The sequence below is a fragment of the Numida meleagris genome, chromosome 2 (assembly GCF_002078875.1).
Source record: "Numida meleagris isolate 19003 breed g44 Domestic line chromosome 2, NumMel1.0, whole genome shotgun sequence".
Classification (NCBI taxonomy): domain Eukaryota; kingdom Metazoa; phylum Chordata; class Aves; order Galliformes; family Numididae; genus Numida; species Numida meleagris.
Window position 1 is genome coordinate 27,464,780 of NC_034410.1, and position 16,751 is coordinate 27,481,530.

General features: G+C 34.6%; 1 protein-coding gene across 7 annotated transcripts in view; it reads right to left on the minus strand.

The window, feature by feature from the left end:
- Positions 1-16,751, minus strand: part of DGKB (diacylglycerol kinase beta) — a 347,802-nt gene that overhangs the window by 209,566 nt on the left and 121,485 nt on the right. For all 7 annotated transcript variants that reach the window (XM_021388186.1, XM_021388187.1, XM_021388184.1 and 4 more), the window contains 3 exons: positions 15,433-15,549; positions 11,820-11,893; positions 5,838-5,912 (listed from right to left, as the gene is read on the minus strand). In XM_021388186.1, coding sequence (XP_021243861.1) covers positions 5,838-5,912; positions 11,820-11,893; positions 15,433-15,549 — 266 coding nt within the window. The remainder of the gene's footprint in view (positions 1-5,837; positions 5,913-11,819; positions 11,894-15,432; positions 15,550-16,751) is intronic.

The following is a 16,751-nucleotide window of genomic DNA, read 5'->3' on the forward strand; positions in this document are numbered from 1 at the left end:
GTATTTTGCAGCTGAAAATCTTGTTTTCAGTTAATAATTTCCTAAGATAAAGGTGGCTGGCAATTTAAAGATGATGGAATATTTAGAAATATATATATATATATCCCCATCCAGCAATATGTGATCACATGGGATCATTACGAGACTTTGTGATTACAGAGGAAATTTTACCAGAAAAGTAATTTAAGAATTTATGTCAGGTAATCCACACTGAAGACATCAGTCCCTACTTTGCACTCAAAAATACCATGAAAGGTTATCCTTCACTGTTGCTTAAGATGTATATCAAAATATTTTCATAATATAGCAATATAGTCAATAGATAGTCCCAAATTATTCATCATGGATATTGAACAATAACTATATTGTCAAACTTATGCTCTTTGCTAGACTGAATTTTTCTTTATCTGTATAATACCCACAAGATGGATAGCAGCCTCATCAGTTTGAGAGATATGCTCCAGGAAAGAAGCACTTGTGGGAGGTGAATCAATATATGCTGGGTAGCAGATGGAGTAAAGATACTGGATGGCATAGGTACAGTGAATTTTAGAAGTAACTTAAAAGTGGTATTCAAAAGCTTATTATGAAATGACTGAGAAAAGGGAACCCCTTCAAGAAGGCAAAGGGAGGACAGCAAACTATGAGAAATACATCAAAAATAATGCCTCCTATTTTATTATGTTGGCACATAGAGGTCAGAGGCACATGCTGGTGGGATGGTAGTAGAGGTTAAACCTTCCCACCAATATTCCACTACACTTTGTTGCTGTGTGGCAGATGGCAACAGAACAGCAGTTGGACAGAATGGCGTCTTACAAGGAAGTGTGTATGAAGCAAAGGTGTGGAACTGAATTCCTCCATGTGTAAAAATTTGCACCCATTGACATTCATCAATACTTGCTGAATGTTTATGGAGACCAAACAGTGGATGTGATCACAGTGAGGTGGTGGGTGGTGTGTTTCAGCAGTGGCAACAGTAGAGGTTTTTATGAGCGTGGCATGCAGGCTCTTGTTCATCACTGGTGAAAATGCATAGAAAACGGTGGTAACCATGGTGAAAAAGAGTGTTTTGTAGCTGAGAATTTGCTCTATCAAATAGTGTTACTATGCTCTTTGTAACTGTTGTAGTTTCCATGGAAAAAAAATAGGATACATTACTTTTAAGGCGACTTATGTAATAAGGACACTAAAGATCTAGCAAAGGCTTTTAAAATGGATTTTGGACAACAGGCTGTGGTAGACTCACCACAGAAAAATTATAATGGTTAAGAGAGGGGTGAATTATTCTGGATCATAGCTTTAGTAGTCTAGACTGGAAACTGGTGATATTTAGAATATTTGAAGATTGTGCTATGCATATTAAAGATATTACTACCTTTTATGGGTAAAAAACATAGTTAAATAGCTAAAGCCAAAGAGTATGTTTCCCATGTGAAGACCTACTGAGTTCTACTGATTTATGGTGAACAGTCATAACTTAGAGTTAATCATCAGACAACAACTAAACCACCCTGGCTTGCTTTGTCTTTTGGGAAAAAATATATATATATATAATTCCTTCAAAGAAATATGAATCAGGTCCAAGGTTTTGTTCAGGAGAAAATAACTACACAGTTGTTACCTTCCCAAAGTATTATTGGTGTATATGTCTTCTCACAATACCCTGTAAATTCCCAATGTTCAAACAGCAAAGAAATACTCTAGCAATCAATTCCAATAATCAGGGAAAATAGTGTAATTTTCAAAATAGGCCTATTGCTTTGTGAAGTTACAAAGGCCCAGGTGCTGTAGATTCCCAGCTAAATTACACAGCAAGCTGTAGGAATTCAGCTTGGTTGTCCTGGGCATCTTTTAAGTGGACAGAATTTAAGGTTTAAAAGGGCCTGCTGATGTAAAATTGTGGATAGAATTCAAAAAATACACGCTCTCCAAATTAAATGGTTAAGGGAGTTACAAAGAAATACAACTTTAGTAGATATAATTTCTATTATAGTGTATAAAAATAACATAAATTAGACATTTTAAATAATAGACTTAAGGGAACAGGAGCCTTTTCAGAGGGACAAAGCCTTTGGGAAATGGTGACCTCTCTACAGAGCCATGTGGGTCTGTGGCTGGCTGCTATTCATCCAGCTATTATTTACCTCTCTGTGAGGTGAACAATAACTGAATTTCAGATTCTTGAAGACCATTAAACCCACAATAACAGTTGTTGTCAGAAGTAGAAGACTCCTATAGAGATGTAACAACCAAACAGGGAAACTCTTTTCAAGGCTAAAAACACAGGTGCTAGGCACAAATTACACAATGTATCAGCCTGGCAATTTTCATGTCACTTTGTTAACTGTGGCAGTCTGTAACCGTGGAGTACCTTTTATGCATGTGTTCAGCTGCAGAATTTACAGTTTTCTCCAGCTCACCCGAAACTCTCTGCTCCCAAATAAAGAATGTCTAAACCATTAATTATGATATCAGTGTTAAATATATATTGTTGCCCTTTGGCTGAGAGCTTCTCAATTTTCAGGCATTGCAGCAGGTTAACTTCCATTGTTGCAAAAGAATCAATGCCAGCGAGTTGGCACCATTGTGATTTATTTGCATCGTGGACATATTTTTATAGAGATTATGCATATGAGTCTTGACATAAAGAGCACTGAAAACCTTAGCTTAAACATGCTAAGAAGCTACAAGAAGCATCTTTGCTGCTGTCCCTGCAGTTCTCCAAGTATCATCACATCTGTTACGAAACTAGGTGACACATCCACTTCTGTAATTGGACATTCAGATGGCAATACTAAATTTCCTGTCAGCTTGTTCAAAATATTTTTTCTGTTGACCTGCTACCCATCAGCACGTTTATTGGAGAATGCACAATATCTGATGCTCCAAAACATTAATTTAGTTTTTATTTTAATTTTTAATGAATAATTTTGAAAGGGAAAGTAGGAAGCACTAATTCCAGTTTTCAAAGATACATAAACATGGGACTCCACTAGCACCCCTTCTTCGTCTGAGCAAGGACTGTTTTAAACCTGTTCCAGCTTCAGTGTGCAAAGGAACCCTTTATTCCAACACACTGCTGTGAGAGAGCATGGCTATCCCATTAAAAAGGAATAATGAATGACCCAGAATTACTGAGTCGTTGACATTTTCACAAAATACAGTAGTTTCACAGTACACCTAAGATTTAGGATTTTTACAGGATGCCTAGGTGCTCTTGTTTTTCTCCATTATCTGCATTTTCAACTAAAGGGAACTGGAAATATTAATTCGGAGTAACCACAGATGTTTGGAACTCAAGATAGAGTTGCTATCTTCTCAGTCATTGACAGAACATCATTAGAAAGACAGCATCCTAAATAACTATTTTGTGGGTTAAAACAGACAGAAAACATGTAAATTCTACCCTAATCATATAAACATTTTATAAGTTGAGTATACATGTCTAAGAAAAAAAAGCTCAAAATGAACTCAATTAAAACATATTACAGTAATCATAAATGCTTTAAAATAAATACACATTTATTCCTTTCCATTCCATTATAGTAATTTGTACAATTAATGTGCTTTCATTTACCTCTGTGTTGTACAGTCTCCCCCTCTCTGTCTCCCTCTCTATTCCATGCAAATGACAATGCTAAATAAATGTAACATTTTGACTGACAGTCCAGCATAGCTGGCATCACAGAGATGGACACATGAGTGGACAGATGTATGGGCAGATTTTACAAGGCAATCCAGTCCCCACAGAAAGGGAAACAAAGATTGGTAAGTTAAATATACAGTGTATTCAACTGCATGCTTTAATGGAAAAATTACATACAGAGTACATAATATTGCCAGGGGCAAGTAGTGATGGTAGGAGATAAACTGGAAACTTAGGATTATTCACTTCTGTGGAATGAATTAAAAACATACCAAAATGGGTTTAATAAAATGAAATCTCTGTTTGAAAATTAATTAGAAATTGCCTCAAAGTGACTCTGAAGTAAAACTGTTTAGATTCTTAATAGGAAGAGAAATTGAAAATATTTCCTAAAACCACCGTTCTGGTTCAAAAGTCTAGAGTTTAAATTGCTTTCAGTACAGGTTTCTGTCTGAACTTAACACTGCCCTCCTGTGCTTCTTCCTCAAACTACATTTTCCTTTATCACAAGATAATGAAAACCAGAAAACAGTTATAGACTGAAATGCAGCCAATAATTGGTGGGTGGTTTTGTTTGTTTGTTTAAGTTCCAGTGAAGTCAGGTTAATTTGAAATCAAGTATTTCATTTGTTTTAAAAGTTGCCTTCTCAATCTCTTAGCACGACATTTCTATTATGCCCTATGTAAAACAATATTGGTTACTAATTCTGCGTCAGACAAAATTTCTTCTAAATTCCTGAAATAACTTTCTACATTTTTTTTTTTACTCTACTTACTTTTTGGATCATTTAAAATTTCCATGTGCCTCAAGATGAGTGTAACAAAACACAAATAATGTTTGAATAAGCAAACATAAGTAACATTCTGTACAAGATAAAATTAGAAAAGTGGAAGAAATCAGGCATCTCATTATTTTGGTTTTTTTTTTTTTTTTTTTTTGAGCAGATTTTATAACATTTTGCAGGTTACACATTAACCACACTGTAGTACACTGTATACTGAGAATTCTAACTTCAAAAAAGGTTGGAGCGCTTTTCCCTTTCATCAACACATCCTAAGTCTAACATAATGCATGAATGGACAACTAAAATAGAATGGCTTTAATTGATAATAATTTCCTGTATATTTGGCTTTACAATCAGCAGCACAGACAGAAATTGTTAAAGCCCATTATTTTCAGAAATACACTGATGAGAACTGAAATACAACACTGCAAGGCACAAAACATGTAGATTTCCACTTCCATTTCTTACTTCCTCCAACTAAAAAACAAAACAAAACTAAAATCCAAAGATTAAAAAAATAAAAAAGGAAAAACTAGGTATTCACTAGATGAAAACAATAGCATAAACCTCATATTGAACATATCTCCTCATATCCTTCAGTAACTTTTCTCATTGGTGTAAAATTTCATTTATCAATGACATAACTAAATAACATTGAACTCATACACACAAAGACATTTTGATGAGACAATCAGTGCTGTTCTCTTCTATCAAGGTACATGCTACTTTAAAAGGAGATAATTTCAAGTGGCAAAAGTTGATGTTTGATATACTGTCACTGTTTTCCATGCACGTAAATGCAAAATTGAAGAGTCATGGAAGAAGCATGTTAGCTGACTGACTGCAACACTGATTCAGATAACACTGAATCTCTGAAACTCACCAAAACTTAGTCCCCATAAAATGTCACTGCCAACACAATCTAGGCATTTTAGTCATTTTCTGTACCCCTTCATCCCAAATGTTATGGGCTAGATAAGGAGAGCTCAGTCAAGGTAATCTGAAAAAAACATTCCATATCTGACATGCAAAAGAATAAGCATATGCATGTATGTATATATATTCATACTGTATGTATTACACAAAAACATATGCATATGCTCAAATGTTTTCATTTAAAAGAAAACTGCAGATAAGTCAGGTTGCTGAGATATCAGTAGAAGCTTCAAATAAAATGACATTTATAACAGTTGTTACAGCATACTGCAAGGTTATCAGTAAAACCCATGATACACAGTTTTATTTGTACATGTAAAAAATAATACCCGTAAATTTCTGCAGCCATTCAGAAGTCTATAGTGCTGATACATTCAAAGCATACTCTATGTGCCTCAGTCCGTTCATTTGATTATGTAGTATTTCATTAAATGAGTTCCTGGTAATAATATTAACGGTAGACTTACCCTGGCATTGGTCCATTTCCAGCAAGACTATACACTTGACGAGGATTTAAAAGGTACTGAAATTTTCTATAAATTCTAAAGGGGTCAAAGAGACAGAAAAAGAAAATTACTTACATGTGGGGTTTTGTTTTGTTGTTGTTTTGTTGGTGGTGGTTTTTGCCTGTTTGTTTTGTGGGTTTTGTTTTTAAACTGCTAATCAAAGGACTAAAGAAGTTAACGGCTGGGTTTGAATTGCAGGATCTTATTTATACAAAATTAATTAAATAAATTTGAACACAACAATTAGAATTTGTACAGAGTATTGTGGGCATAAAATTAAGTGCTATAAACTATTTACAATACAAATGCTGTATACATAGAAGTAAAAAAGAGGACAAGGAGGTAGAATGACACAAGAAAAGGTGAATAAGAAAAGCATTGCTCATTTGGAAGAGCTCTTTATTTACTATGAAAATAGCTTCATAGAAAATGAGAGATTAACACAAAATTACAAGTGGAATTACAAATTAGTTTTGAAATCCACCAAAAACATCCCTGTAATTTGAACAACATTCTGAGAAAGGATATCTATTGTCAACTAGAGTTAGATTCAGTTACTGAGAACTTACATCTCTTTCGGATTATATCCAAATAGGAAGAAAATGAAAAAGATTCAAAACCGTTGTTTAAATTTACATAAAGTAAATTTAATTGAAGTACACCTAATTGAAAATTGTCTGAATAATAGAAGGGAATTGATACAGCAGGAAAAACATTGTCCTATTCCATAAAATATCTCCTAATACTGTAGAATAATTCAAAGAATACAGCTTTACAAATTTGAGCTTCCTTGTCCTAAAAGCATGACAAATGTTTACTTTCTTCAGTAAAAAGACTAAAAATGTAATTTTCTTCATTGATAACCACACAGTACCTGCATGGTTTCTTATATAGAAGTATATGAGTTTAAGCTTAGAAAGAATAAATACATATCTGGGATCTATGACAATGATTTGAATCATATACTCATGTATCTGCTTTTAATTTTAATGCTTATGTCCCTCAAGCTAATTAATATCCTAATGTTTTTTAAAAAAACTTATTTTTCCTCCCCATTGGAATCTCTCTCCTTTCTTTTTACTGCCTTAAGTAAAATAGAAGGATAATAAGAGCTGAGTTTATTTCAAAGTGACTACATGGTTTCAAACTCAAGAAAACTAAACTGTCTAGACACAATCTATGTGCCCACATATAGGGATACATATATATGTATATTGAAGAAATGCATAATTTATCAGGCTAGGTGGAAGACAAGGATGTTAGAATACTGAATACAAGCAAATTTATAATTATCCATAAAACTGCCAAATCGGAACATTTTCTTAACTTCTCAATTATTTAGCAGATCAGCTTCTTCATAAAGCATTATGTTCAAACACACTGAATACAGCCTACTCGTGAAGCCATTGATGATAGAAAAAGTCAGTGTGAAATGACTGGTTTCAATTGCCAGCATGCACACTATAATCAACTGTTGTGATGACAACTAAATCAGATGTTCGACTGTGGATTTACAACACAGTACATTTCCATTCCATATGCAGTGTCTTACTGATGTAAAAAGATCCTTTTCTAAATTTTTTTGTTAGCACGTGTAAGTTGCTTCTCAGTGACATGGGGTTTAAATTGGTCAAAGAGGCAGCTAATTTAACCCCTGCATCTGACCTGGAGTTCTTGAACAGGACAGTCAGGAAGTTCTAAAGGCTCAAGAGTTATTTGCCTGAAGGTTAGGTGCTACAAAACATAGTAGCCACTATCTAATCTCACAGTACTGTTGTCAGGTGTCATTGAAATGCTACATCAGCCTTCCTAATAGTGAAGGAGTAAGATATCTCTAGCCAAAACCTGCAAGTCCACCTGCAGTGATAAAGAGATGACACTGAAATCTTCTTGAATCGTTCTGTGCCTTCCACTGGTCCTAACTGAACATCAATACCAGATAATCACCCTATAATGACTCACTGCAAATGACACATTGTGCTCGAAATTATTATAACACATTTAAGTACACTAATCTGTGTAAAATTCATAACTTTATCACTCATTTCAGTGACACTAAAGAAGAAGGAACTGTCTACGAAAGTTTGCCTCCATACTAAAAAGTAACTAGATCTGACAGCATGACACATTCAAGACTGGTAAATGGACAGTAATTTAGCCTTCCAGTTTTATGCGTGCAGTACTGAAGGTCTACTGATACTGACTTGTCTCTAGATGTGTTTTGTTGCTTCTGTATTTAAGGAAGGAACTGGACATGGCTATCTCATGACTGAAGATTTGTTCAGACAGAGCCATGAGGCAGCACAGCAGGTAATGCCACAACACAGCTTTTTGTGTTGAAGTGCAATATCATGAACAAAGCTGGCTTATTCAATGGTCACTAGCCACTATGGCCTCCAGCTTGCTCTGAACTCATGATAGCTTACCAAACAGGTATGCTTCTGTAACTGTTCATAGGGTTAATCTGTATTAACTAACAAATTCAAGCTAAAATTCAAATCCATGGAAAAAATTATTTGTTGTCATTCTTTCCCCCTCCCCATTAAATTATGCCCGAATCTCATATGAACTCTATAGCAGCTGCATTAGCATAGCTGAAGTGGTAAAAAATTACAGCAAGAGTGGCCAAGAGGCATGGGATTATTCACGAACAGCTTTGCTGCTGAAGAAAATACTTCTGACTGCACACCACTGCTTGGGCTGAGTTAGACTGAGCTACCTTCTGAAGTAATAAGATCATTCCTTTACAGACAAAAGAAATGGACAGAAACTAGTAATTTAGTAATTCAGAATTGGTAGTAAAGTTGACTGCACTGGAGAAAAATCTGGCCATGGCAGTGCCCCGTGCCAAGTGGGGAATGCAACATTTCAGAAAGAGAGCAAAGAAGCCAAGATCTCCACCTCAAAAGCAAAAGAATACTAGTGATTTCTCCCAGATATAAAATATTTCAGAAAGATCATTTGAAACTGCTTCTGTTGAAACACCGTCTCAATGGTAAGTGAAAGATTAGAAATCCAGATTAATCACAGAGCAGAGGGAAGAACTACTCTGAACTAAAGTTACTGGAAAAAAACAAAGGTCAAAGATAACATTAGCCGGTACTGCACAGACACTGAACATAGAGTCAGCAGGAAACGTCAGTGTACGGAAGTTGATCTCTAGTGCATCCAACCGCACATTTGTCAAGGAAACAATTGTTTAAACTCACCTGCTGGTCAGGGAAATAAATTGGAAAATGGGGAAGGGGAAAACAAAGTAATGAGTATGGCAAAACAACAGCATGATTTAGATGCTAGCTATCTTATGTGAGAAGCATTACCCATAACAATAGCAGTGTTTAGAAACACTACATTCCATAACTAGTTGCCAGTTGTATATTCTTTCTGTTGAAAACAACTATTTTGTCAGTGAGGTACAAAGTACATCCATTGTATTCACAGATTATTGAAAGCTACCATCTGAATTTGTTAGATCTTAAACTCTGGCAAACAGGAACGTTAGCTACCAGGTGAAATGAATGTACTCTTTTTCTTTTTTTCCTGACTAAATGAACCCAGAAATGTTCATTCAGAAATGTTTATTCACTGAAAACAAGCTACGATGTGATTTATCCTGAGGAAGACATCTGGCTGGCTTTGCTGAACTCCTATCCAATCTCATTTTTAATTAAAATCTATTTGTGGTATGTAAAAGTATTAAGCTCATCAACTTTAATTCTAATTTGCAACTTTCTCCTTAATAATCATTAAATTACACTACAGTTCTAATTTACCACATACATAGGTATCACACATTGTACTAAACTGTTAAAGTCCAAAGTAAACTTGTTTAAATTCACTTGCATTTCAGGTGATGGGCAATAATATTAATCTATTTAGAAGAATGTACAACTGGATTATTTTCATAGTACTCTATTTTTTCAGTAATAACTGAAAATCATACCATTAGTTTTTAAAAGAGAAACCTACACAAGAAGAAGATGATATTTATCACTATACCTTTTGCAAAACTCTGGTTTTCTAACAGAATTCATGTTTTAAAAAAATATCAGTAAGGTATTCTACATATGATTGTTGAGAAAGTATTTTTGTGTTCTGAATGTATTCCTTCCACTTGTTCCTTTCCCACCACACCTCTGTTTCAACACTCATAAACTGTAACGAAAGCATTTAACTTTGTTTAACTTAAAGCAGTGCTCAGATAATCAGTTATTTTCAGTTCCTTTTTAGAGATTTTTTTTTTTTTGGGGGGGGGGGGGGGGGGGAGCGGTTGGGGCAGAAGGAGAAGCGAATATGCAAAAGGAAAAGGCAAGAGTACACTTTTTGGGGGAGTGCATCTATTCAACTGGTTGTCAGATGGATGAATGCACTCTCCATAAGTCTAAGGGCAATAAAATGGGTCGGGTTACCATATGGCAAGGCATAAAACCTCATACAGGGAACTGTGGGAACACTGGACTCTTGACAGTATCTGCAATAACCTTTCTGTATTCAATGAAAGTCAATTAGAAATCGTAACTCAGTTCATCATAATCTCTCAAATAGAGAAAATCCTAAATAAAGACTGGGAAATAGTTCTCATAAAAATCACTTTGGTTTGAATGAATCAAGATAGTGAAATTCTCATCTACAAAAATTAGTGGCTTTTTTTTTTTTTTTTTTTACCCATCCCCCACCACCTCCCAAGCCTGTTTTGGAAATTGCATTTTTGTTACAACCTATCCTCTACTCCTACTGATACCTACCAAATTGCAGAATTGGTATAATCAAAAAGCCTGACTTAAATTACCACAAATGTGCATGTTTGAAAGCTATTTATGTATTCAGAGGTCCTATAACATTACTTTTCACAACATATAATGCTGACAAAATTTGGGTGAGGGAGGGATTCAAACATACTGTACCCTTAAAATGCTTTCTTCCCTGAGATGAGATCTTTAAGGCAACAAGCATTCTTAACATCTTTATTTTAACACTGTACAATGTTGACATGAAACAATAAAACCTAAAAGGCATAAGGCAACTCCTTCTCAGAAGATATTCCATATGTGGAAGAGTACTACTTTTTTTTAACTTTTTTGAATCCTGTTTTAGACCAAAGCATGAGATGATATGTCCTGCTAGCAAATGACTTGAGATATATCTACATGACTATTCTGTTGACCTTTTGATGTACTTCTGCTAACACAAAAATACTGGGTGCAACTTGGTAATATTAGTTAGATTTCATACTAATCTATGCAATCTAACATTATTTTGTGTGGCATTTAAGCCAATTTAAGGGATTCTCATACTTCACAGTGCCTATCCACTGGTGGATGCCCCTACTGCTATGTACTTCAGTGTGTAATGACACTTGTAGGTAATGGTGTTAGTGAATGAAGTGGGATTATTTTTTTCTTTTTAAATTCAGATAACTTCTGTGATCAGTTCGGCACCAGTAACAATCGCATCATAACAAACTGGAGAGAATCAGACTGCAATTTGTGAATGGAAATAGGAGCTTTGAATGGAGAAAAAGTTTCAAATTTGCTTTTATGCCAGAGAATATCTAATATTACATGACATGCCTCGTGTGTATTAAGTTCATTCAGATAGCAAACTTGAGACTAAGCTGGGGACTGAAAGCTGTGAAACAGTATTTAATTAACTTGTTTATAGGTTATGACTACATAAGCTCAGCTCTCAAATCTACCTCTCACTTATATACCTCCAGACTGGATCTCTCTTCTATTTTTTAACTGTAGAATTTCTAACCGTATGCTGGTGTGCACCTCTTCTAAACAGGGCAATGAGATGTCAAAATGTGATTCACAAGGTTAAAAAAAATACTCCACCTTCAGATGTCTTTTCATATACAAAGCCTTAAAAATAATTTCTAAACATATTACAGAAATTAGAAGAGAGAGAAAAAGTAAGAGAGAGAGAGAGAATAAGTCTTACCTTTCTCCTTGTTTCCCACCACTTTTAGGATTGACAAAAACTAAAAGTGGATGAGTGCCTGGAACTGGAGTGATCTAAAAGAAGAGAATAACACAGCCACTCATTAATGCTGTGCTACACTCATTTTTTTTCCTATAGCAGACAGAAAGCAAAAGGCTTAATGCAAACTATGTTAAGCTGAGTAACCTAGCTGGCAGCAATTCTACAATTTACAACAATACTCAATTTATATGTATATACATATATAAAAAACTTGTAATTTGTGGCAAAGTAATACATATTAATACAATTATATATGCACACGTACACGTATTTAATACGAGGTGTCTGTTATACCATTGTGATGTCATTTTAACCGGTAATTCCATTGAATCCAATACAGTTATATGTAGGTTATATCTGTTGATACCATCTCAATAGAGAAGAAAACTTTAAATCTAAGAAATGCATGATTGATTCCGACAAAGGAATAATTACTAATGGAAAAAAAAAAAAGCTATGAAGAAACTGCATTTTGCAGTGAGAAGAGGAAATGACACTGTACTATAAAGGTGAAATAAAGAATGATGAAATCTTAAACTCCACATGGTGGTTTTTTTTATTTTTAATAAATAAAACTGCAACATTTGATATGATATGAATTCACACACTTTTAAAAATTTAACAAATAGAATAATAATCAGCTCCTCTAAACAATTTAGAAAGTTGGAAAATTTAAAGGAGAGGAGAAAACACAAAAGAAGGACAAACTATGGCTTGCAAACCAACTTCTTCCTTCAATGTAATAATAATGATTTCAGTTGCTATAAAACCCAAGCGTTCCCTGTCTTTGCTGTGAAGAATGTAAAAGGCTTACACAAGTCTAGAATGTTTAAAAGCATATTAAGAGTTTAAAGCCAACATCTCTAAAGGCATACACTTATCAGCTACAGAGATGATAAAGCTTAGACTCTGTTTCAAAATAATGTATTTAAAGTTCTTGCTCAAAATCATTAATCACTAGTGCTGAAACAACAAAATCTTTTCATTTGAAGATTCCACAAAATTTAGTTTAGGGCAGAACCAAGGAACATAACATGTCTTACAGGCATCCTATAAACACAGGCACATAGTCAAATAGACACTCTTCTTTTAGTAGTATGTGTTCAGCAGTACAGTGTCAATTCCATCCATAACTTCATAAACAATTGATAAATTCTGATCCAATATTTAACAAATAATGAGGAAAAGCTCCAGCAAACTCTGGAATTAAACCAAGTATAAAACCAACTCAGTATCACATTCTGTCACTGTAGATTGTTTCAGTACAATGGTGTATGTTGAAACATATATCAAATTACAGGATATAGTGAAATTTGTCATATATTTAATTTTTATCTACTGTTTTAATCAATTTTAGTTATTTAGCCAATTCCCATGATGTTTGTCCCTGTGAACTAAGTGTAAACCAATGGTGTTCATTGTGACAGAGATGGACTACCTACTGAAATCCCTTAGGACGCAGGTTAATTAATGAGACTCATCCTAAGGTTATACATGATCTATTACTTCCTCTAATTAGAAATAATAATCCTGATCATTATGCTGGTTAGGTAGAAAGAAGCAAGATGAATGTGCTTAACTATGATTAATTGTCTTTAAGTTGTGCAGGTCTCCACTGCCACTAAGCTATCTGCTCGCTGCTGTCTGATGGAAGGAAGGATTGGTCATGATAATTTCTCAACAAAAACTAAAATTTGAACATATTTAAAATAAAAATACTTTATTTCAGAACTTAACTATATCATGGCAAGCAAGTTGAAGACCATCAAAAAACAATAATAAGTAGTGAAGTATGATTCACTAGATTAGTGAACATTTTCAGGCCTTAATCTAGCAGGATATAAAGGCAACCTCTATGCAGTAATTGGACAAGTGACAAAGTTTTTGAGAACAAGCCTACTTGGTTCTATTTTCACTGTGGGAAATGTTCCAAAATTATACAATCTGTGAGTGAAAAAAAAAACAACCATAACTTCAACAGTCTCACAGATCTCAGTCTTTGGAGTCCATTTAGCCTTCACAATGAGCAGGCTTACGATTACTGTTACCAATCAAAAATTTATGATGATTGCTCTGAAAGTAATACCTCCTATTTATTTCGATGGAAATTTAATAATATGTATGCAAGAGTTAGTGGTGCTAGGAGATTAATATTTTGAACCAATCAGGCACTGTATTCCAGGGTCTGTATCACAAGAGTGTGAAATACAGACTTGAATGATTCCAGAAAACACGCTATGAGCATAAGCAATCTAACACTGGAAGTAAAACCAAAAATCATAATGATACACTGCTACCAAAAGCAGATTTCGAAGATGCTCTTCTACCTAGAACATTTGTGCTCATTAGAAGTTAGAGAACTGTAAGTATGCTTCCAGTACCATTCTGTTAAAACTACTATTTACACTGTGTCTGACAGAGCTTGAGTATTCTGTCAGCAAATACTCAAGCCTTTCTGCTTTATGCTCTGTCTGACTCAAATGATCTGAACAGTAATACAGCCTGTGAGGATGGCAAGTACAGGAAGAAAGAACTGAGAGCCTCAGATATTGACCACCATAGTACAATGCTAGGTCATCAACAGAGCATCCATGAGGCTGTGTAAATTTTACTCTTTTTTTTCCCCCTTTCAGTTGTCATAAAGAGAATGTTTCACTAACCTAAGAAGAGGAAATAATAAAATATGTCTTTTTATACAGGCAAAATAGTGTATATTATGAAATAATTATAAAGCATTCAGTGTTTGATCGATAATAACAGAATCCTTTTTTTTACTGAACCTCAGTTGTAGTACATCAAAAGGAGGAGAGAATCGTCTACTATGTTTAGTAAATTATCATCACATAGTTATCACAATGGTCATTTAACTCTTGAAGAAATCAAGAAGAAACATCACAAACTGACTTTACTCAAAACTACTCATATCTCAACAGAAACAAGCGAAGCAGATCAGGCAGAACTGCTGGCATACTTCTAAGTAACCTCCTTACAATAACATTTGTTTATCAATTACATTCACAGATTTTTCTTCCAAGTAGAAATATATATCTATATATATTTTTTTTCTAGGTGTTGCTACTACTGAAACCACTTTGCCTTCCTCCACCCTACATTTCAGTGTACCAAATACCATACTTGGCAGTACCTGGATGAATAACATATTTGGAATTTAATCCATCCATCTTTCAGTTAAAAGGTCCAAACAAGATGAATCAGCACTAAGCAAGTAACAGATTTATCATGTAAATTCAAAAAATGTTGCAGTACAAATACTAACATAATCAAATCCATTTTCACTCACAGCACAAGTGCTTTACTGCTAATGTTTGCCCCCTCCTCTCCCCCCCCTCCACTTAATGTCTCAGGAAATCCTACCAGTCATATGAGAAGCATAGCGTTTGCATCATGGGATTCCTGTACAGATGGAAGAATTTACCTTATTGTTATTTTTTTTTAATATGTAAGAGTGAAATATTAGAAGAATGAATGCATAAGAAGTATTTCCCTTTAAAGATTGTTTAGTCTATTGTTGTCTTCATATCTCTTAAAATTAAAACAACAATAATCACACCTGAAGACCTTGTCCATCTACGGTGATGGAATTTGCTCTTTGCATTTTGTTTCGTTCTCCCAGTTTGTTCATTTGCTGGGGACAACCTTTTTCTTTTTTCACTGTTGCCTGCCTTTCCTTCAGAAAAAAAGAAAAAAAGAAAAAGAAAAAGAAGAAAAAAAGAGAAAATTGAACATTTATACACATTTTATAGAACTGTAAAACAGTAACTAAGATTACACCTCTATGCTTTTTAACTAGAGAGTAATGTCAGATTGTGCTTCAATGAAAATGAGATCTCAGTCAAGTTACTACACAATGACTGTCCACAAAACATCTATCTATTTGCCTGGACATTTCACAATGACTAGGCAGTAGATGGATGAAGGTGTGGAGTCACAGTACAAATTAATGCGATATGAAAAGATAATCTGACATTACCAGGTTGGCATTCTGAAACTTAAAACTAATCATGCAAAATATGTAATCATTCAACAAATCAGTTATTTTTTCAAAATCTCTATCTAACTGCTAACAAAGGTTGGATGTTTCAAGAGTCTTTCACCACTTTAAGCAAAATATACCTTTTCTAAATGTACCATGATCATTTGACTGTCTATCTTTAAGAGGCTGACCTTTAAAGTAGGTTTTTATAAAAAAGACATTTTGTATTAGAAGGAAAACAGCTGAAGTTCTGATTCTACATTAGATTCTAAGCAGCTGTCAACTTCTGATGCTGATATACAGCACAATCAGATTGTTATTTGAAAGAGAAAAGCTTAGAAATCTGTGTGTTGTTGTTACCATACTTGTAACTCTTGTCAGGTCATTTCAGAAAACTCTGAAAGCAAAAAAAAAAAAAAAAAAATTGTCCTTGCTCTTTACATCTCATTTACCCTATTTATAAACTGCAACCAGCATGTCCCTTTAGTTTGTCCAAAAATGCACCATAAATTAAGACAAGCAGATGTTTGTCAAATAGAATCAGTAAAACCAATCCTGACTGCTCTCCAGCCACTCTCCTCACTTCACAAGAGCAAGGAGGCTTTTGACTAGTCAGGGGAAAGGGCTGGCACAAAGCTGTTGCACTAGAGAAGAACATGAAGGACACTGTTGCCCCCCCTGCAATTGCGCTCCGTAAATATTTCATTAAACGTTAACCACTTACATTCCATACCAGGCCAAATCCATCTCTGGCATACCTCTGATAAAGCCTGAGGGATTGCACAAGCAATTAATCCATGCCACTCAGTCTCTAGCAGTTTAAACTGGTAAGAAGCAATGACACAGACTCCCTGGGAGGAATGGTATAGATCCTAGCTTAATACTATGCCTTTCAA